Source organism: Mesoplodon bidens, assembly GCF_964165515.1.
Source record: "Mesoplodon bidens genome assembly, chromosome: 7".
Classification (NCBI taxonomy): Eukaryota; Metazoa; Chordata; class Mammalia; order Artiodactyla; family Ziphiidae; genus Mesoplodon; species Mesoplodon bidens.
The window spans coordinates 69049479-69070998 of record NC_138164.1 but is presented as its reverse complement, the minus strand read 5'-3'; the positions used below and the strand labels follow the sequence as shown (position 1 = coordinate 69070998).

The 21520-nt window shown below is 39.2% G+C and overlaps 2 protein-coding genes across 11 annotated transcripts in view; one reads left to right on the top strand and one right to left on the bottom strand.

Annotated features, from left to right (window-relative positions):
- Positions 1 to 410: 410 nt before the first annotated feature.
- On the bottom strand, positions 411 to 20787 carry DDIAS (DNA damage induced apoptosis suppressor). Of its 6 annotated transcripts, none has more exons than XM_081240494.1 (7): positions 20660 to 20721; positions 14532 to 14657; positions 13598 to 13644; positions 13139 to 13267; positions 6159 to 6320; positions 4738 to 4855; positions 411 to 3308 (listed from the first exon to the last, which is right to left on the bottom strand). In XM_081240494.1, exons 4-7 carry the CDS (start codon positions 13249 to 13251, stop codon positions 714 to 716), a joined length of 2988 nt encoding a protein of 995 aa, XP_081096620.1. In that variant the 5' UTR covers positions 13252 to 13267; positions 13598 to 13644; positions 14532 to 14657; positions 20660 to 20721; the 3' UTR covers positions 411 to 713. The 6 variants fall into 6 exon arrangements, with proteins under 6 accessions (XP_081096620.1, XP_081096622.1, XP_081096621.1 ...); XM_081240496.1 differs by lacking the exon at positions 20660 to 20721 and adding an exon at positions 20585 to 20623; XM_081240495.1 differs by lacking the exon at positions 20660 to 20721 and adding an exon at positions 20424 to 20578.
- The window catches only part of PRCP (prolylcarboxypeptidase), a 69625-nt gene continuing 68882 nt past the window's right edge, over positions 20778 to 21520 (top strand). For 2 of the 5 annotated variants that reach the window (XM_081240504.1, XM_081240500.1), the window contains exon 1: positions 20778 to 20851. The gene's annotated coding sequence lies outside the window, so the exon portion shown is untranslated. Of the gene's footprint in view, positions 20852 to 20874; positions 20899 to 21181; positions 21259 to 21520 lie in introns of those variants that run through there. The other 3 variants (XM_081240501.1, XM_081240503.1, XM_081240502.1) reach the window with 3 other exon arrangements.

Below are 21520 nucleotides of genomic sequence, written 5' to 3'. Positions count from 1 at the left end.
CTTTCATTTGTGAATTCCCAGCACCTAGCATAGTGCCTGGCATGTAGTAAGCATTCAACAAATAATTACTGGATAAAATAGTGAGTTTCACATTTAACTCTAAATTTTAAGTTTTTATTGACCTTTCTTCTTACTCCCAGCCCATAGATGCTGCTGGGTTAACTGATTCTCTGCCATGCTCCCAGAGCAACATAAATTTAATATCCATTAAAAACTTCTATCACTGCATTTACTGCATTGTATTGAAATTGTCCGTTATATTTCTGTCTTACCCAGTAGACTAAAATCTTTTGAGATCAGTGGCGTTGTAGCTTTGTATCACAAACTCAGAACAATAGTTGGCTTAATACATGGTAGACATTTTCTGATCTAAGCTGAACAATTAAGAAAGACTTTAAGTTTTGGTTTGCAAAGGCTTTATTTCTGAATATATGTGCGATTTTAAATACTTTCAACAAGCAAAATTGACAGTATTACATAAGTACAATCAATAATATAAGATAAAGTGCCAAATTATCTGAAATCAGAGTATTCTGGATAGAACACTGGGAAGAACAATGGCTTCCCCCCATTTAAAAAGGCACAACAGCACCTCTTTTCTATTTGCTTCTCTTCAAGTGTTCAAAATGGTAAGAACGCTTTCCATGACACTGGAGGCAAGAGTTTCCAAACACTTACCTTTAAAAGCTCAGAAACTGGGTTCAGGTGACATTTTATGAGAACAATTCAGGAGACCAAGCACTTTTAGTTTCAGGCACTGAAGGTGACCAACCTTCTGAAAACGGAAGGCAACATTTGACTTCTGAACGGGAACCAAGTCCCAAAACCGACTCTTTGAAAATCCAGCCTAACCCTGCACTGTTACAGTCAGGAGATTTCTGTTCTACTGCTGTAAGCGCATTCTTCAAATTTAACTTTTTCTTAATTAAGCATTTATCAGTTCTTTGTTTGACATATTTCAGTTTTTTTCTTGGTAACTCTTTTTGATCAGGAGAATTATAAGCAGCAGGGCATTTCCTTAGACCCACGGCCTGGAATCTAAGCATTTCTGAAGGAAATACTTTTTGTGTGGTAGGAGGGACCCATTCATCAACATCAGTTTCAAGGTACTTAGCAACAGAATAGTTGTTGGAGATCTCTGGTTGTGTAATACTAGATATAGTAGGGCTTCTGGATTTCTGGCTGGGTGTCTTTATGTTTTTTGGACAGCTAGGGGTGGCTTGCTGTGCATCATTCACAGTGGAAATCCTTGTCTTTTTATAGTTAGCATCAAGGTCCAAATAAAAGGCAGGTAATTTTTTGAAAGCTCCTGTCATTCCATGAATTCTAGTTTGGTGGAATCCTATAACTGGAGTTGACTGTGAACATGGAACAAAGTCTTGGCTATCTTCAAAATCATATTCTGAATCGGACTGAAAATGAGGTGGAGAGGGACATGTTTTTAGATACAGAGAGGCAGATGTGTTTTGCAAGGATAATTTTTGTGAAGACTGGCTGGAGTTTTCAGAGAATGATCTCAATGAAAAATCAGATTCTGTATGACTTTCTGCCAAAGACTTTCCCCACTGTAACAAAATATCCTGTGACTTTTTGGTCATTTCTGTTGCCATGTCCATTTCTTTAGGACTATCATCAAAGAGATCAGCAGAAGCATTGTAGCCACCTTCATGACCAGTAGAACAGTTTGCTGTTAGGTTATTACCAGTGTGCTCATAAGACATTTCTTTCAATGTGTTCATACTTCTATTTGGCATACTGCAAAGAGCTTCTAAAGGATATGTGAGTTTCCTGCAAATTGTCAAACTGTCACCCTGGTTCTTTGGCCGCCTACAGTATTGTTTATTTTCTAAGTTGTGAAGGTTGGAAACATCATTATACCTCCTAGAACTCAAAGTTGTCAACTTTTCACTCATTTCGGATAGTGATTTTTCTCCACATCCATTAAAATATTTGCTATTGAGACAAGAATGGTCAGTCTCTGAAGTATCGTGCTTAAGTGAAATTTCAGCCTCATGTGGTGGAATTCTGGTAGACTTAAGAGTAACTGTTGTGCCTGAGCCTTTTGAAGATGGAAACAGAGCTGACAGATAAACATTTGGTAGATTTTCAGAAATGCCTCTTTCACTACTACTTATAGAGACAGTCTCTGCTGTGTTCTCTGGTTGTGACTCCTTATGAACACTAGGACTTGGATTTGCTTCACAGTTGGAAAGGAAGTTATTTTTGCTGGAGTTTGCTTTGACTGTTGCTTGTGGTGATCTTAAGCCTATAGGTGGTGTATGCAAGGATCTAGTAGTTCTCTGTGGAGTCACGGATAACCTGCTGTGGTCTGCATGTAATTTACTGACGTCATTATCTAGATGACATTTCCTGCTACTGCCATCTGTCTGGGTTATAGCAATCTCACTTTCGATAGCTGCCAGAAATTTGTTTAGGCTTTCAGAGAGTGGAAGGTCAGCCCAGATCTCAGGGTCACAGTCCTGAGAACCCCCAGCTATCTCTTCAAGTCTGAGTGATGAAGGTGGATAACACATAGATCTCTCCTGAAAGCTAGTGGGGGTATCTATATCATGATACTGGTGACATGTTAGCTCACGCTGGGAATATATATTTTTAACTTCCACTGCACTGTGGAAGGATTTTGTATTACTTGGCTCAAGGGGCTTTTGCACTTTCAAAGGGAATAAATTAGAACCAGGAACTCCACTTTCATGATGATTGCTATGAACCGCACTTGGCTGATTAGCTTGCAAGCCAAGTTCTTCACCCAGCTTTTGTGCTGCACTCTTTTTATCCATATAAGAAACAGGGCTCCATAAACCCTGTATGGTATCGTGGCAGCTATTGGAACCAGTGGCCTCTGCAGAGGAGATGCACATTCTGTTCTGGTGAAGAGTATCAATGGCCTTGCTTTGTTCTGAAGCTGAAAAATCATCATCATCTGTTAGCTGTGAAACAACGGAAGTGAGTTCAAGTGATAGCTGCCAGAATCCTGAAAAATCATCACTGCCATGGGACTCAAAACAACAAGAACTGCTGTCAGGGCCACATATGCTGCTGACATCGCTATTTGAATTTTCTAAAGCAAGTAAGTGGCTATTAGGTGCCTGGGAGCCACAGCGAAGTTTCCTGATATCAGAAAGCTGCAAAAGCCGATGGAAATAGTCAATGACAGTGAAGCCTGCGACACCTGGGTCTGGTAGAACAATCTGGCAAGCTACTAGCGCTTTAACTTCTCTCTTGTGGTCTGAGCACTGCTCTAAGAGGTTACTGGAACCTGAACCTTGTCCATGTTGGCTTTCAAAATTCTGTGAAAGAAGTAAATGAATTTAAATCAGAATAATATTTTCTTCCTTTGACTCAAATGTGGAACAAAACAGGGATTTAAAAGGTTAAAAACAGATGCAACTATAACCCCCACCCCTGTAATTTCAATTCCTCTAGCGTTATAGGGTTTAACTCTAGAGGAATTGAAATTATGGGGAAGTAAACCTTGGAGTAAAGAGACTTGTCTTTAAATTTTGGTTCTAAAATTTCCTAGTGTTGGGACTTTGGACAAGTTATTAGGAGCCTTAGTTTTCTCATTTATAAAATAAGGATAAAAATGCAGGATTACTGTATTAGCAATAACACACAAAAAACTATAGTGCTTACCAAATAGTAGTTGCTCAATAAATGGTAACTAGTATTATATTTCTCATTAGCTTCCATAAGCTTTGAGTGTTTAAAGGAATGTTCTCACTTAAAAAAAAAAAAAAAAAGAAAAAAAAGCCGTCTGAGATTTTAAGAAAGAAGACCTCTGTAGCTCCTGGTTTCATCTTCCCTTTGGGTTTTCTCACGTTCAGCTGTGAAGTGCTGTATCCGCTTTTTAATTTTATTTATTTATTTATTTATGGCTGTGTTGGCTCTTCGTTTCTGTACGAGGGCTTTCTCTAGTTGCGGCAAGCGGGGGCCACTCCTCATCGCGGTGCGCAGGCCTCTCACTATCGCGGCCTCTCTTGTTGCAGAGCACAGGCTCTAGACGCGCAGGCTCAGTAATTGTGGCTCACGGGGCCAGTTGCTCCGCGGCATGTGGGATCCTCCCAGACCAGGGCTCGAACCCATGTTCCCTGCATTGGCAGGCAGACTCTCAACCACTGCGCCACCAGGGAAGCCCTGTATCCGCTTTTTAAAACCCTGACTGCAGTGTAGGCAAAATACTGATTTGTTCCCTTTAGCGTATAAGAGACAGAAAATGATTACTCCTTCAGTCAGCACATTCTCTTGACTTTTTCTATAGTCACTTTTATAATTATTTAAAATGATCCTTCCTAACCTATTCTTACAGTTATCAACACTCAGTTACTTTGCCTTCAATGTTAGTTCCCTCTTTCTCCTTTGATAGATAAGATTAAAAAGCCAGAGTTGACGAAAGTTTTACTACAGAAACTGAACTGAATTTAGAGGGTACAGTAAATACCAAATATCAAAACAAAATATCTAACACTTGTGAATTTATAATAAATTTAGATTTTTAAAGCTCTGAATGCATTTGAATGGGGCTCTTCTAACTTTTGAAAGAGGAAGTTGTTATACTTGGTATTTTAACAGATCACCTATAGCCTATTTTTACAAAGCTTAAAGTGTTTCCACAGGCTCTCACACTTATGACTCCTAAAAACTATTTAGAAAATTAAAATCATTTCATTACAATGGAAATGTTAGCATAATAATAAAAAGAAAGCTAGTCTCAATTACCGTCACTCCAAAAATAAAGCTTTGTCCAACAAAGCAAGTTTCAACTGCTTTAGTTAATAGGGTCTGAGTTGCATCACTGTCCAGTGTTTCTGGAATTTCATTAGGATCTTGAATGTACCTTGATTGGAAAGAAAACAAAAAATGGGAAGAGATAAGCTTTGAAATTTTAACTTTCCATAAAGTCAGAAGACACAATTAGTTTGAAAACACAGCATGAAACTTTTGAGTTACATATAGGGAAAAAAAAAAGTGACTTTAAGAGCTACGCCTTTTGTTCCCTCTAGGTTCCTATAGCCTAGAAAGACAAAAACAACTGATCAAGTGTGAATAAAGTAGATGCCTGCCTAGTAATCAAGCCCAGCAATTATTCTAAAAGTGTCAGTGGGAGTAGTGCTGGGATCTTTAACCCTTCTCCTCAAAGCAGAGGGGGAAGTCTTTCCTCATTGCTGGCAATCCTGGCTGTGGTCCCTTGGCCCTCCCTTTCTTCAAATCACTTTGCTCTCAACTATAAGGAGATGAACAGAGATTTCCTCTGTTAAGTATTAGGGGAGGAAGGCAGAAGATTGAAGGGGAGAAAAAGCTTCAGTTGCTTACATATATCCTTACATTCTCAGAACATCTTAACAGGTCAAACTATGCAGATGAACTTGCAATGCAAATGAAATAAATGACAAAATTCAATTTCTGATATGCAAATATTCCTTCAAATAGCTTCTTCCACCTCAAGAAACCTTAGCCACTTGATTTGAATAATCCTTCAGTTTGAAACAATTTTACTTTCTTATTATATATTTCTCTAACTTGGATTAGAGTTTTGTAATTTAATAGTCTAATTACAGTTTGGTTGGAGCATGGTTTAACGTCATCACAATATGTATTCAGTAAATAAAAATCTTTGTTTCTCACTTGATTATCTTTTAAATGAACTGATGATCTGAGGTCGAGTGATCTTTTTTACTAAATGCATATTACCTTAAAAACACATATCTTCGGGGGCTTCGCTGGTGGTGCAGTGGTTAAGAATCCTCCTGCCAATGCAGGGGACAGGGGTTCGAGCCCTGGTCCAGGAAGATCCCACATGCTGCGGAGCAACTAAGCCCGTGCGCCACAACTATTGAGCCTGCGCTCTAGAGCCCGCGAGCCACAACTACTGAAGCCTGCACGCCACAACTAATGAATCCCGCGCGCCTAGAGCCTGTGCTCCACAACAAGAGAGAAGGCACCGCAGTAAGAAGCCCGCATGCCGCCACGAAGAGTAGCCCCCGCTCATCGCAACTAGAGAAAGTCCACGAGCAGCAACAAAGACCCCGCACAGCCCAAAATAAAACAAACAAAAAACCCCCCCAAAAACCCCACGTCTTCAAATTCTATTGATGTACTAAAGTAGTAGCTAGGAAAAAGAATGCTTTAAATATTCTTACCTGTGCAAACCAGTGGCTGTAAGACCAAAAAATGCATCTAAGCAGCTTCCAAATACAGTAATACCAAATAATTTGTTTGATTCTGCAACTTTTAAGGCAAGCTTATATCTGTAACTGGCATTTTCAGCTTCACCAGTAGAGCCACATTTTGGACAATTAGACCTGGAAAAGTGGAGGAAAAAAAGCATAGAGATGTTCACTTACGTTTTTTTAATATGATGTAAAACAAATCTGGAAAAGTAAAGATTAAAAATAATATTTTGTGTACAAAATGTACAAGTTACGTCCTTCTTAAACGATTTCAGATCAACCTCTTTTGAATTTTCTCTATTCATAAGTTACTTTACTGATTTAAATTAAGTAGCACCAAATTGATAGAAATTGAAGGAAAACTGTGTGTGCGTGTGTGGGGAGAGAGAGGGGTGTGGGGAGGGAGGCTGGCTGGTTGGTTGTTACTGGGTAGCTAAATAAATCATCGTTAACAAATGAGGCATAGTATAGTCTGAGGTTGGGGGTGGGGGCAAACTAGATATAATGAAGCGAGCACCACACCAACAGAAGACCTGAGTCTATCTTCTGTTAAAAGGACAATGAATAATCTCAAAACATTTAATAAATATTTATACACAAAGTACCTAGTCATATTTTTCTCACTATTATAAGAATAACTTTAATTTAATTCATTGAAATATGCTGAGAATTTATTAGATTACAAAAACTAGGTACAAAACATCTTGTTTAACTTGTTTGTAAGGCAACTATGCAATTATGGCCAAAGGCATTGTTTTTTTTGGGGGTGGTGGTGGTGGTGGTTCATGTTTAATAGTGAAGATGGCCTAGGTCATGTTTAGATGTTAGCTGATTTTTTTTTTCAAGTTTGAATTCTATCAAACACTTTTTTTTTTTTTTGCCAAAGCCTTTCTTATAAAAAATTACTGGGCTTCCCTGGTGGCTCAGTGGTTGAGAGTCCGCCTGCCGATGCAGGGGACATGGGTTCGTGCCCAGGTCCAGGAAGATCCCACATGCCGTGGAGCGGCTGGGCCCGTGAGCCATGGTCGCTGAGCCTGCGCGTCCGGAGCCTGTGCTCCGCAATGGGAGAGGCCACAACAGTGAGAGGCCCACGTACCGCAAAAAAAAAAAAAAAAAAAATTACTGTGTATGGGCTTCCCTGGTGGTGCGATGGTTAAGAATCCGCCTGCCAATGCAGGGGACACGGGTTCGAGACCTGGTCTGGGAAGATCTCTCTACCGCGGAGCAACTAAGTCCGTGTGCCACAACTACTGAGCCTGTGCTCTGCAACAAGAGAAGCCACTGCAATGAGAAGCCCGTGCACTGCAATGAAGAGTAGCCCCTGCTCGCCACAACTAGAGAAAAGCCCATGCACAGCAATGAAGACCCAACACAGCCAAAAATAAAAATAAATAAATTTATATATATAAAAAAAACTACGGTGTGTTAAGTATAACACTACTGTTATGTACTAGCAGTCTGGTCTTGGGATAGATACTAAATCCCTTAAATTTAGATTTCCTCATCTGTGAAATCCAGGGTTGAAGAAGGATAAAATGAGACAAAGTATAAGAAAAGAAAGTAAAGAAAGAATCTAGTACAGATCTTGTCAAGTTAATGTGTTTAGTCTGCTTCTCCCTCATAATTATATTCAGTATTGTGATGGTTACCGTCACTTCTACTATGCTTTCCTCTTTTCTAGTTGTTTGCAATCTTAGAACTCCGCTATCCATTTTTCACATTCTTTTTTTTTTTTTTTTTTTTTTTTTTGCGGTAGGCGGGCCTCTCACTGTTGTGGCCTCTCCCCTTGCAGAGCACAGGCTCCGGACGCGCAGGCCCAGCAGCCATGGCTCACGGGCCCAGCCGCTCTGCGGCACGTGGGATCTTCCCAGACCGGGGCACGAACCCGTGTCCCCTGCATCGGCAGGCGGACTCTCAACCACTGCGCCACCAGGGAAGCCCCACATTCTTAATTTAACAAATTGACCCCTTAAAACATCTTATGGTAATGGTTAATCCTAGAACTGTTTTTTTCTTCATGTCGCTAATGACCTGGCTTAAAAATGTGAATAGAAAATAATGTTAGAGACAGTTGTATAAATTTGATTGCTGCCAGACAGCCACTAGGGGGAGCCTGAATTCCATGGCTCACAAGGTGACTCTTGAACAAAGGTTAACCCTTCATATAAGAAGTTACTGGGGCTTCCCTGGTGGTGCAGTGGTTAAGAATCCGCCTGCCAATGCAGGGGACAGGGTTCGAGCCGTGGTCCGGGAAGATCCCACATGCCGCGGAGCAACTAAGCCCGTGCGCCACAACTGCTGAGCCTGCAAACCACAACCACTGAAGCCCGTGTGCCTAGAGTCTGTGCTCCGCAACAAGAGAAGCCACCGCAATGAGAAGCCCGTGTAGTCCCCGCTCTCTGCAACTAGAGAAAGCCTGTGTGTAGCAATGAAGACCCAACTCAGCCAAAAATAAATAAATAAATAAATAAAAACAATAAATAAATTAAAAAAAGAAGTTACTGTTTCACCATCATTACATCTGTGCTAATTATTTTTTTTTCCACACTGATGATGGATCTGTGCCAATCCATTCATATAATCTTAACCAAATTGGCTGGAGTTTGTGGTGTAGTCTGGCCATAGAAGGAAGTGAAGGTAATCCACTTACCAGGGCATAAAACCTCATTAGTACCAAGCTCTAGTGAAATGAATTAAGTGTTTTAAATATATATTAGAACTTCTTTAAAAATTATGTACTAAGAATGCATTCAGATCTAATGTAAAATTCTTAGCAAATCTTAGAATTAATGTGCATCAGTGTTTTACAGTTTACAAATGTTTTCAACATACATTATTACCTTCGGATACATAAACAAGGCATTTACTCCCATTCACAAACTGGGAAATTGGGATGAATTTTTGCCCAATGTGACAAAGTTAGTGATTTTTATGACCAAATCCAAGGCTTTGGATTCCTTGCCTGGAGTTTTCTTGTGTAACTGTAAGAACAGTATGGTTAATAATGAACTATCTTACAAATACAGAGCATCAATGATAGCCTATGAAAAACTAGTATTAATGCATTATTAGCATTAATGCATATACACACTAAATTATTTATACTTTTATGTTATATATAAAATGAAGATATTTATGTACTTTAATCCTTTTGGGAATAAGTCTGAATTGAAATAAATGTTAGTTAGTATGGAGTAATACAGATCACAGCTTTTCAAACTTCAGTATGCATACCAATCACCTAGGGATCTTCTTAAAATTAAGATCCTGATTCATTAAATCTGGGACAAGGCCCAAGATTCTGCATTTCTAACAAGCTCCCAGGTGATGCCAATGCAGCTGTTCCTCAGACCACATTTTGAGAAGGGTAGAGACAACACATTCAAATCACAGTCCTCTGATTTAACTTCTAGAGGCACCCCTACTTCCAAAACGTCATTTGTTATGGAATAGCAGTTTTCAAACATATTTGGTCTCAGGGACCCTTTATACTCCTAAAAATTATTGAGAATACCAAAGAGCTTTTGCTTATGTGGGTAATATCTATCTATATTTCCAATTGAAAATGAGAAGTTAAATGAAAGTGAGAAATGGAGAATTCTAAAAAATACTTATTAATACCTTAAAAAATAGATCCATTGCATAGTTAACAAAAAGAACATATTTTTACAAAAAATAACTATGTGTTCCAAAATAAATTAGTGAGAAGAGAGTGGCATTGTTTTATATTTTGCAAACCTGTTTAATGTCTGTCTTAATAGACAGCGGGATTCTCATACCTCCTTCTCTGCTCACTCTGCTGTGATATTACATGTCATGGAGCCTCTGGAAAACGCCACTATGCACTTTTACGAGAATGAGAGTGAAAAGGCAAATTATGCCTTAGAATTATTATGAAAAGTTTTGACCCCAAGAAGCCTCTGAAAGGATCTAAAATAATATTTGTATTTGCTACCTTTTTTGTTTGATACCAGTTAAAACATTAAGTTTCATTCATTTTATTTTTCTAGGTTAGTGTACTTATATTTAGCCCCGAAGTAGAAAAATTGATGATTAGTAACCCTTTGAAAATCTGATGAAAGCAATGGACTCTCTCTCTCCCAGAAAACCGCACACATAACCGTAACACACAATACTTTACATATTTCACAGGTAAAGGTAATGAAAAATATTAAAAAATAACATAGGAAAAGAAAGTTCTTAGTGCTAGAGACAGATTTCTAGACCAAAGGGATAATGGGTCCCGTTAAGTGAATCAGAAGGGCAATTTACATGTTTGGGCTGGCTGGATTGCTTATATGGACAAATGAGTCCCCTTTCTTGCTCATAATTTTTGGGAGTACATACACCTCCCCCATACATATATAAAATCATATATATATATATATATATATATATATATATAGTTTGTTCCTTCATATGAGATTACCATATTCACATATACAAATGTGTATATATATACATATTCATATATACATATGAATACGATAATGAAGGACCAAACTAACTTTTATACAGCTGACCCTTGAACAACACAGGTCTGAACTGCAACAGGTTCACTTATACATGGATTTTTTCAGGAGTAAATACTATATAGTACTATATATTCTGTGGTTGGTTGAATTCTTGGATGTGGAACTGTGCATATGGAGGAACCACAGGTATGGAGGACCTGCATAAATGGAGGAACTGCACATATGGAGGGCCAACTGTAAGTTATACTATGTAGAGGGTTGGCACCCCGTGTTGTTCAAGGGTCAACTGTACATATACTTTTTACATTTTTATGTCTTTATTTGTATCTTTATCTATGCCATGGAATCTTTTTTGAAAAGAAATCTAATTTGGAACCCTAATTCAAGGCTGAGAATGGAGCTGTTGTTGAAACTAAAGTGGGGGCCCTAAAGCCCTACCTACTAGTCAGCATAATCCACTATTACTTCTCTAATCCTATCTCCTTCTAGAAGCATAGAACCCTAAGGCTCTGCAGAACAGTAATTTGAAAACCACCACTACTCTAATCTTGGAGGTTAGCAAGAGAAAAAAGTTAATCTCATAAAACACAAAACCTATTATGGTGGTTGTCACTAAGGATTTGGGGTTCAATGAAAAACTTTTAGGGAGCAGTCTTTTGTTCTTCACTGTCTCTAAAATCTTCTGCAAAGGCTACAGTGTGGGATTCCTCTGTCATAAACTTGCTGTGCTGCAGCAGTGAGGAACTTCTGTTTCCTGTGCTGGCTTACAACTGACTCCAGGTAAAAAAAAAGGAAAGCAGAGATAAAAGTAGAAAAGATAAGCACTGGAAATTATGGGAATAGACTTTGTGTAGCATTGTCAATGTAATATCTGTAGAGGAGAGGCAATATTTTTGTGGACTACATTTCCACAGGCAAGGACAAAGTGCTGTGGATTTTATGTGACTACATGGTCCAGTTAGAGCTCAGTTTTCTGGGGGCATCTTAAACTCTGGGAAAGAGAGGGGGAGGTATCATTCTAGATACAAATTTCACTGCTAATTTAGAGGTAATATAGTAATTATGGATCTAGATAGCAGTCAGACTGTTTAGGCTTGAATATGTTTCTGCCACTAACTTTCTGGCTTTGTGATTTGGGGCAAGTTATTTAACTTTTCTAAGCTTTAATTTTCTCCTTTGAAAGTTGGCATCAACAGTAGCATCACCTCACAGGGCTGTTGTATTAAAAGATATAATGCTTACAAAGTTCCTAGCACCATGTGTAGCATATAGTAAACATTCATTAATGTTATCTATTGTTATTACCAGTCTAAAGAGGTAAAAATGGCAGTATTGTTCAACCTAAATGGTTGTTATGTGCTTTTTAATCACCAGGACATAATGCAATAGGTAAAGTATACTTGCCCAAGATCATACAACTATCAAGTGTCAGAGCCTATCTACAACCCTGTTGTGTTTTCCAAAGCTTGAAATTGTTCCATTATACCACACTGCTTCTAAGAATAGGTCCTGATCAAAGGCAAACAGTCCCTGAAAATGAGTGAAGCGAAGTCTAGATCGAAGACAACCTAGACACTATCACACTGTCATTTATTCATTCATTTAACATTTATTGTGTATTTTCTAAGAACTAAACCATAGGCTGAATGCTGAGGATTTAATGATGAATAACACAAATAGGTTCTTTCTCTCAGTTTACAAATGAGTACTTGAAAGAATGGCTTAATAAAGAAATAGTGAAAACTACTGGAAGGATGACTTAGAGTCCAGGTGTGGGCTGGAACTGTCAATTCCTCCCCATACAATGCTAACTAGACAAAAAAGACTAGCTAAGAATATTGCTGGCCTACCACTCTACTTACATACTACTAGGTACCTACTAGATATTCTTATTCTCACCCCTAGGAAGAGAGAATGTATTCTTAAGGAACTCCAACCCTAACCTCTCACCTGTACTCTATAAAGATCAGAGAAGAATCTTAGGCTCTCAGGTCTACTTGGCCTGAATCTGGGCACCATAATAAAGTATTATGTGCCAAGCACTGTTCAGGTGCTGAAAGATACAGAGGTTACAATAACATAGTCCCTGTTCTCAGGGAGTTTATTCATTTATTAAAAAATAATCTGGAGATTATGCAAAAATAAGCAAACAATGAACAAACAAAAAACCCCTACACTATTTCCAGGGATATCCCAGAAGTGTACTAAGTTTTTGCATCAGGCTCGTGACTTCCTCTCTGAGAAATCAGTTTTCTTCTCTGAAGCAGGTACTTAGTAAAGACTTGGAGATAATTTGAAACATCCCTCTAGTAATAGAGGATTACCAGCCAATTCAATTCTAGGATTTACAGAAGAACCAATCTAAGAGAATCTTATGTCCTGGTACAAATTTAATCCTTCCTTGCCTTTGAGCCATAGGAAATCTACAGTGTACACTTGCATTTTCTTTCTCACACTTTCAGGCTTTATTTTTACCTTTTGGAGACCAGGATTATCCGAGAGAAGCACTTTTGACATGAAGGATATATAAAACTAGAATTCTGAAGAGCAAGAACTGAGGCAAGAAGAAATTTTCTTCTTCTGTTCATGTGTCCTTGCTGTGGTCTGCAAAACAAAATAGCCATGGGATGAATGGCAAATCTTTAATTGCATGTGTGTAATTTATTTCTTAGGAAAATCACTTAAACTTCACTGCAAAGCCAATAGATGTTTTCTTTGTAGTAAATGTTAGTGTATTGGAAATTTTCTTTTTCTGTTTAATTAAGAAAATAAGATTTAAAACAGAGTAGTTCAAGCAAATATTCTGTTTTTGAATAAATGCTTCACCCCAGTAATTCAAGAAAGGTATCATTTAACTTCTTTCAACATCTTTATAAGAAGAGCTATATAGAACTTGTTTCCACTATTAATAGAAAGGAACGTAAATGAACTTACAGGAATGTTTAAAAGAACCTAAATTGGTGGGAAATAGTTCTTTTCAGCTGGAAAAAAAAATCACTTCATTAGATTTCAGTATGTACATTTTTACACAGCTTGAAGAGGAAAAAAAGACAATTTAGAGTGTACAGATAGAAAAATAAAAATGTTGCATGGTCAAATGAGAGTTCAAAGTGCTTTATGAACCTTGTATAAAACACATCAGAGAAGTAAAACAATAAAATAGCAGTTCGCCTCTTTTATACTTTCCTTTTAAAAACTCAAATGTTGGTTTATCAAATTTTTTTTAATTGATTAGCTTATTTACAGCATAATATAAATGCTCTGAAATAAAAATCTCTGTACATGTTCAATATAAAGCTATACCAATAAATTTTCATCTGTAAACACACGGTAAAAGCTTTCAATTTCTGCAAATGGGTGAAACTGTTTCTGAGACTGGCATCAGCAAATTTTGACAAAGTGGAAGTCATCAGTTTAAAAATCATAAAAAACTCTTTTAGGTATAGCTCCTCCTGAGGATGATCACAAATTTAGAAATGTGATTATGGAATGGGTATCTTAAAATGTTACTAATCCTGTCCAACAATCAAAATATTCCTGTGAAAATAAAATCTTGCCACCTAAGGCAGTAAGATGGAAACTTACAAAGACTATAGATAAATGGATTTACATAAATCACCGATCTATGTCATTAAAGGGGGCATAGAAAAAAAATCTAACTCTGCTTAATTCTTGTTGTTATCCTTGTATACCCTTAGGTATACATGACTAATAAGGTTCTACCAAAAGCAGATATGCCTTCCTAGATTTGGTTGTCACTTTAGGCTACATGGCAATCTCTAAGGACAAGGTAGAGGAGGTGATACAGGATACAAGGAAAAGGCAGAGAGAAAGGCCAGAGAACACTGCTATTTTTAGTGCTACTTACCTCAAGTTCCTTCTTGCCAATGCAACAAATGATGGAATGTATGTCAGCAAAGGCCTCCTCCCTCTACATTTCCTCTAAAATCCAGTTTGGGGTAGGGTGTAACATGATGGTACACCTGCCTATGAGCTAGGGGAGATAAAATAGGGCAAACTCCCTCCAGAAAATGTTGTCTTTTACCTGCTTAAAATCTTGCAGTTTAGAATGAAGCCTCAATTCCTCACAATGCCTGTCAGGCCCTAGCTCATCTAGCCCCACCTTGACCTCACCTTGTACCACTCGCCCCCTTAATCACTGCACTTCAAGCCATGCTAGCCTTCTTTCTGCTCCTCAAACACACCAAATAATCTTTCTTAGGCTTCTGTGCTTACCTTTCTCTTTGTCTGAAATGCTCTTCCCTCAGTACTTCAAATAGCTGGCTCATTCTCATCCTTCAATCTTTAATTTTACCCCTTAGAGAGCTCCATTTCATCTCAGGTAAATACTTCCTTCCTCTTAGTTTCTAATGATATCACCCATTTTACTCCTTCATGGTACTAATCGTGCTCTGATATATGCAATCATGAAAATTATATATCAGATGATACATGCTTACTTGTTTTTGTTGGTTCTACCCCCATTAGTCTTAAAGTTTCATGAAGATGGAGACCTGGTCTATCAAGTCACTAATAAATGAAAAACATATATAAGCAGAAATATTTGCGAATTAATTTCTAAATTATTGTGCAAGCACTAATTGCTGTTATTCTTAAAGGAAGGATGGTTAAATTGTCATTATTTAAGGGTTTATTGCCCTCTAGTGGAGAAATAAACAAATTTGAGAACTGAAATGAAAAAGGTAATTGAAGTATTTTTACTATTTGTGTTTCACTTGGTAAATTCCAGCAAATGGCAAAAAGACTTTCCATTCATTGGCTGGTGAAAAAAATGCAATGAGATCCTTTTAGACAGTCACTATTAGTTATTCCTTTTGTTATTTTCATAGTATTTCCTTATGATTCTTGTCATCTAGTTTGTTTTGCCTCTCTCTCTACTGCCTGACTTAAAGTATGTTGAATTAATGTTTGATGGATAACTGAATGAAGCATCAGGAATGAGCGAATACTAAAGTTAGGAAAACATGATCACAGACTTAGGAACAATTCCGTATGTGGTATCTATTGCAATTTATCTTTCTTCTTGATTTTATTGGGAAGGATGGTGATATTGCATTACATTGCTTTCAGTTCCATCACAGTCAGCAAACCATATTCCAATTTAATAAGTCCAATATATTTACTTATTTATCAATCATTTATTGTGCAGCTGATAAATACCAGGTGATGGGAATAATATAAGAGATGGACAAAATATACAAGGTCCCTACCTGGTCACTAGACTTATAGTGACCAATAATCTCACCAAAAAACTGAAATTGTGGAAAATTCTATAAAGAAAAAGTACAGAATACCATGAGAAAATACAACAAGGGGACTGATCTAGTCTTAGCTTGGGGGGGATGGGGAGAAAGAGAATAGTTAAGCACACAGATAACCTTCTTTTAAAAAGTACTTTCTCTCAGAGTTGTCAGATTAAAGTTGATTTTTATTTCCATTTTAAATATTTTCTAAATATTTCCTATTTAAATATTTCTTATTTAAATATTTTCTAAATGTATTACTTTTTTAACTGGACAAATCAATAAATATAATAAAAACCTTGGGTCCTCTAGAAGTAGAAACAGGAGAATGAGATGGAGAGAGAGGGAGAAAAGTATAAATGTTAGGGAATTAATTAGGACCTCTGTTGGCTTTTGTTTTGATGGCCAGAGATTGCTCAAGTCAATGTCCAGGACTGAAGGCTCTGATAGACTTATGCTTATGAAAATATGCTGGGTCCAGGTGGACATAATATAGTGCATTTTTAATTTAACATGGAATACTCTGGAATACTTGCATTCTCTTGCATTCTCTGTTTCTAGTCATGGGAGATTAATTATAATCCAAGATGCTTTACTAATTTATCACAAAAAATTACTGTCACAAGGAAGGAACTCATCTTAAGCCCATATCTTCTTTTGGATAAAACTAGGTGTTAAAAAAATTAAGCTAAATTATAAACAAAGTTATTTGAAGAAGGGGCATTAGGTGAAGCAAATATTTATGGAATCATGCTAACACAGGTGATGCATCCTTTTCACACTAGAGATGCTTTGGGTTCCCAAACTTTAGTGTGCATCAAAATGACCAGGAGGGACTGATAAACCACAGATTTATGGGCCCCAAAGTCAGAGTCTCATTTCATTAAATCTGGGATGAAGGCCTGAGAATTTGCACGTCTCACAAGTTTCCAAATAAGGCTTATGTTGCCTACACTTGAAAACTACTATTAAAGCTTTTCAGCTTAATTCCCTCATTACCAAGTTTTTAGAAGGTACCTTAATAGCCTATAAAAAATCATGCTCATATATGCACACAAACTGATGCAGTTTTTTCCTCCTTTGGACTAGATTAGAAAATCCAAAATAATTGGGCTAGACCAGAGAATCTAGAATACTTCTTCTTAACTGTTAGATCATGGAGAAAAAATTTAATTAAGTATTTAATGTGAATTAGCCTATGGGGAGGGTGGTGAAGAGAAGTGCAAGATGTGGATTCTATTTTAATGAAGTTTATAATCTGGTTGGGCTCATAAATTCTTCTGGATGCTTTACAATTCTCTCTCTTATACGATTATCTGATCCACTCAGAGAAATTAAATAACTAATTAAAGGTCAAGAAGCAGGTAGCATCAGGTCTGGAATTCATGCCTTCTGATGAGTAGCTCACCGGTCTTTCTAGTCCATTACATTGTTTGCTCAAGCTTCACACAAACTATTTGTATTTGTTTCAAGACTGTGACCAAAGGATGAAATCACTCCTTTAAAAAACTAGTTCCCACTTCTAATGGCATACAGAAAAGAAGATATGACTAACTCTTCTCCCTTTCTTCACTCCTTCCCAAACTGTTCTTGCTTTGCAAGAAAATCTTTGTCACTTTGTTGCTCTCAGATTTCCTGTTTCACATTTTACAGGACAAAGAGTCCTCAGCCATGGAAACGGTGGGTATTCTGAGTTGCTTTATTAAAACTAACTAATGGCCTCCTCGAAGGGTGCATATTTTGTCTAATTTTTCTAAAGGCAGTCATAACAAGTCCCTGAGAAATGATTTTCTGACATTAACATGAAAAATCTGGAAAGGGGAGAGGCAGGCAGGAGATAAGAAAATTAAATAAGCAAAAACCAGACAAAACCTCTTTTGTTTGGAGAAATACTGGTGAAAAATATTTTAAAAACATTAGCCAGGAAAATCTTAGTGAGTATAATACAGTTTGTCCACTGCATTTATGATAGGTAAAGTACTATTCTAGGGATTGGGAAGGGAACACGGTTACAGATAGAAAAAACAGGCTCTATGTTCAAAGAATTTATAATCTATTGGCTAAGACAGACAATGTAGAACTACCAACGAAGTGACACAAAGGTACAGAATATGTGTAAGTTCCAGACTTCCATATCTCAACTGTTTATCTGACAGCCAAATGTATTTGGGTATCTCACAGTCATCTCAGGGCTTAATAGGTTAAAAAAAGAATCTGAATTCTTAGTTTCCTTTCAAACCTCTTTAAGAGTAATTTTCTCCATCTCAGTAAATGGCAGTACTCTCCAACTAGTAATTCAAGCCAGATACCCAGGAGTCAAGTCATCTTTCATTCCTTTCTTTCCCTCAAGTCCCACATCACATTCATCAGTCTTTTTTGACACCCTTGAGTGTCTATTTCTGCATCTAAAAACCATCATTCTGGGACTTCCCTGGTGGCACATTGGTTAGGAATCCGCCTGCCAATGCAGGGGACACGGGTTCGAGTCATGGCCCGGGAAGATCCCACATGCCGCGGAGCAATGAAGCCTGTGTGCCACAACTACTGAGCCTGCACTCCAGAGCCCGTGTGCCGCAACTGCTGAGCCCACGTGCCACAACTACTGAGGCCCGCATGCTCTTGGGTCCACGCTCCTCAACAAGAGAAGCCACTGCAATGAGAAGCCTGCGCACCGCAACAAAGAGTAGCCCCCGCTCGCTGCAACTAGAGAAAGCCCACGCGAAGCAACGAAGACTGAACGCAGCAAAAATAAATAAATAAATAAATAAGAACCGTCATTCACTCTTCCCTTAATATATTCTACCACCAGCTTAATCCAAACCACCATCATCTCCTGCTTATGCTGCTGTATTAGAATCCTAACTGTGTGATCTGGTCCCTGACCATTTCTCCAGACTCATCTCATAAAACTGTTCTTTCTGAACATGATCCAGCAACACTGGTCTTTTTTTAGGTTCTTAAACACTAAGATGTCAAGCTCTTTCCTGCTTTAAGGTCTTTGCATAACCTATTCACTCTGGAATGTTCTTCCTTTCTTCTGTTGCATGGCTGTCTTTTAGGCCTCAATTTAACTGTCAACTCCTTAGAGAGGCCTTCTCAGACCAACCTAAATCAAACAAATTCCACTTTACTCTTCTTAAGTCCACCCATAAAAGGTTTAAGTTCCATTAGAACAGGAATCTCAGACTTCCCTGGTGGCATAGTGATTAAGAATCCGCCTGCCAATGCAGGGGACATGGGTTCGATCCCTGGTCCGGGAAGATCCCACATGCCACGGAGCAACTAAGCCCGTGCACCACAACTACTGAGCCCGCGCACTTAGAGCCTGTGCTCCACAACAAGAGAAGCCACTGCAATGAGAAGCCCGTGTACTGCAACGAAGAGTAGCCTCCACTCTCCACAACTGGAGAAAGCCTGCACGCACAATCGAAGACCCAATGCAACCAAAAATAAATAAATAAAAATAAAATAAACTTAAAAAAAAAAAGAACAGGAATCTCACATCTTGGTCACCACTGTAATCCTAGTACCTAGCAGTTCTTGGAACAGAGAAGGGAGGCATTTAAAAACTATCTGTAGAATGAGTAACTAACTATTGGGTGCTTTGTGACCCAATCTTGCAGGGTTAGGAAAGGCTTCTTAACTTAGAAGGCTTCATAAACTGAGACCTAAGGAATGAGTAAGAATTAGCTGTGTTGGGGACGGGATTTAGAAGAGGTCTGGAGGTGAGGGATAATGGTGCATTTGAGGAACTCAGAAAGACAAGAAGGGCCCTGTGAACCATGTTAAGTTTAGACTTAAACCTGAGGGCAAATAGGAGGGACTGAAGGAAAGGTTTTTAATGGGGCATGCCCAGATCAGATTTGTGCTTTAACAGCCTCCAGTGTGGTGTCTGGATTGAAATGTAACAAGATTGAAAGAAGGAGAACCAGCTGGGAGGCTACTGGCCTAGTTATGTAGTAGTCGTGCTGAACCAAAGTAATGACAGTAAAAGTGGCGAGAAGTGTATGGATCTGAGATATTCAAGAGGCTGGTATGACTGGCTGGATGTGAGAGATAAGAAAGGCACCTAGAAAACTTTCAAGTTTCCCAAGGGGGAGGGGGAATAGGGGAGGAAAGGATTGGGAGTTTGGGATTAGCAGAGGCAAACTATTATATATAGAATGGATAAACAACAAGGTCCTACTGTACAGCACAGGGAATGATATTCAATACCTTGTGATAAAACATAATGGAAAAGAATATATGTGTATAACTGAGTCACTTTGCTGTACAGAAGAAATCAACACAACACTGTAAGTCAACTATACTTGAATAAAATTTTTAAAAAAAAGTAAAGTTTCAAGTTTCTGGTTTGAGCACACTGCTCAGTTAAGCACTTTCCCTCTGGGTCGTCAAAGCAGTTTGGAAGAGCCAGCTGCCTACTTATCTCCGAGCACCTCGAAAGTCCCAAGTAGCACCTTTTCCTCCCTGTATGTCCGGTTCCAGACGCTCACCCGTATCCACCTGATGGCACATACAAAAGCTTGCTGAGTGACTGCAGCAGCACTGTCTCAAATTAAAATAATTGACCTTCTTACTCTTTTACGCTCATAACCGCCCTTTTCTAGAAGAGACTGACTCCTGAAAAAACAACACAGAATGCACTGAGTCTCACTCAGAACGACGTTAAGGGTCTCGTTAGGAGTCTCCGGCCCTTGCTCCCCGAGAACCTCCTCTCCCAGCTCCTCACCTGAGGCTCAGGACGGGGATCCTTGCCCGGGCGAAGCACAGTGACGCAGACCCGCAAGACTCAGCGGCAAACGAGCGCCCTCCAATCGAATCTCCCGCGCTTCCTTCCGCCGGAAGTGACGCTTTGGCCGTCCTTCCTCAGAGCCAATCAGAAGAAGGAGCCGCCGATGGTGGAGATTTGGCGCAACAGCCTGTGAGCCTTTGCGGATGAACGTTTTTGTCAGACAGGGTTTGACGAAGGTTCTTTACCGACTGGTGGAGCACTAGTACAGTCTGTAAAGTTGGTTTTCGGGTAGCGTTGAGCCAGCTGGGCGTAGGGACCCCAGGAAGGGGTAGGGGTGGGGATGGGCGGGAGCGCCCCTTGGACCGCCCCTCGGACCGGGGTTCTGCGGGCTGACTGGAAGGAGAAGCGGACGTGGGTGCTGGGGGAGCCGCGAAGACAAAAGGGGCCTCTGCCGGCTGGGGATGGCACTGCCGGGGGGCGGGAGGAGGGGGAAGGCGGGGCTTGAAGCGGCTGCGGGTTGCCGGAAGAAGAAAGGGGGCGTAACGTGGAAGAAGGGCCCGGGATCTAGTGGGATTCCCGGGCGAACTCCATTGTCGGTGAGGGATGGCCTGTGTGGGCTGCACGGAGGTTTGGGGTGACCCACCGACAGAGTACCATAGGAGGTGGTTAGGCTGACATCATGGAGGTGGGGTGCAAAGGAGCCACACCCAGCGGTCTGCGAAGCCAGTGCTCCACCGCCTCCTGAGTGACCTAGTGCAAGTCCCAGCACCTCTCGATCCTCAGTTTCCTCAGCTATAAATGGGAATAACAATCATACAGGACCCACAAAATAGGTGGGATGGTTGAGTTAGATGAGAT

Bases quoted from the DNA above. Each gene is read 5' to 3' on its own strand.
- DDIAS (XM_081240499.1), bottom strand. From the start codon at position 13,251: ATGAACAGAAGAAGAAAATTTCTTCTTGCCTCAGTTCTTGCTCTTCAG. The intron at 4,856-6,158 runs GTAAGAATATTT...TTTCCAATCAAG, and splicing joins ACAGCCACTGGTTTGCACAG to GTACATTCAAGATCCTAATG. The intron at 3,309-4,737 runs GTAATTGAGACT...CTTCTTTCACAG, and splicing joins GCTTTATTTTTGGAGTGACG to AATTTTGAAAGCCAACATGG.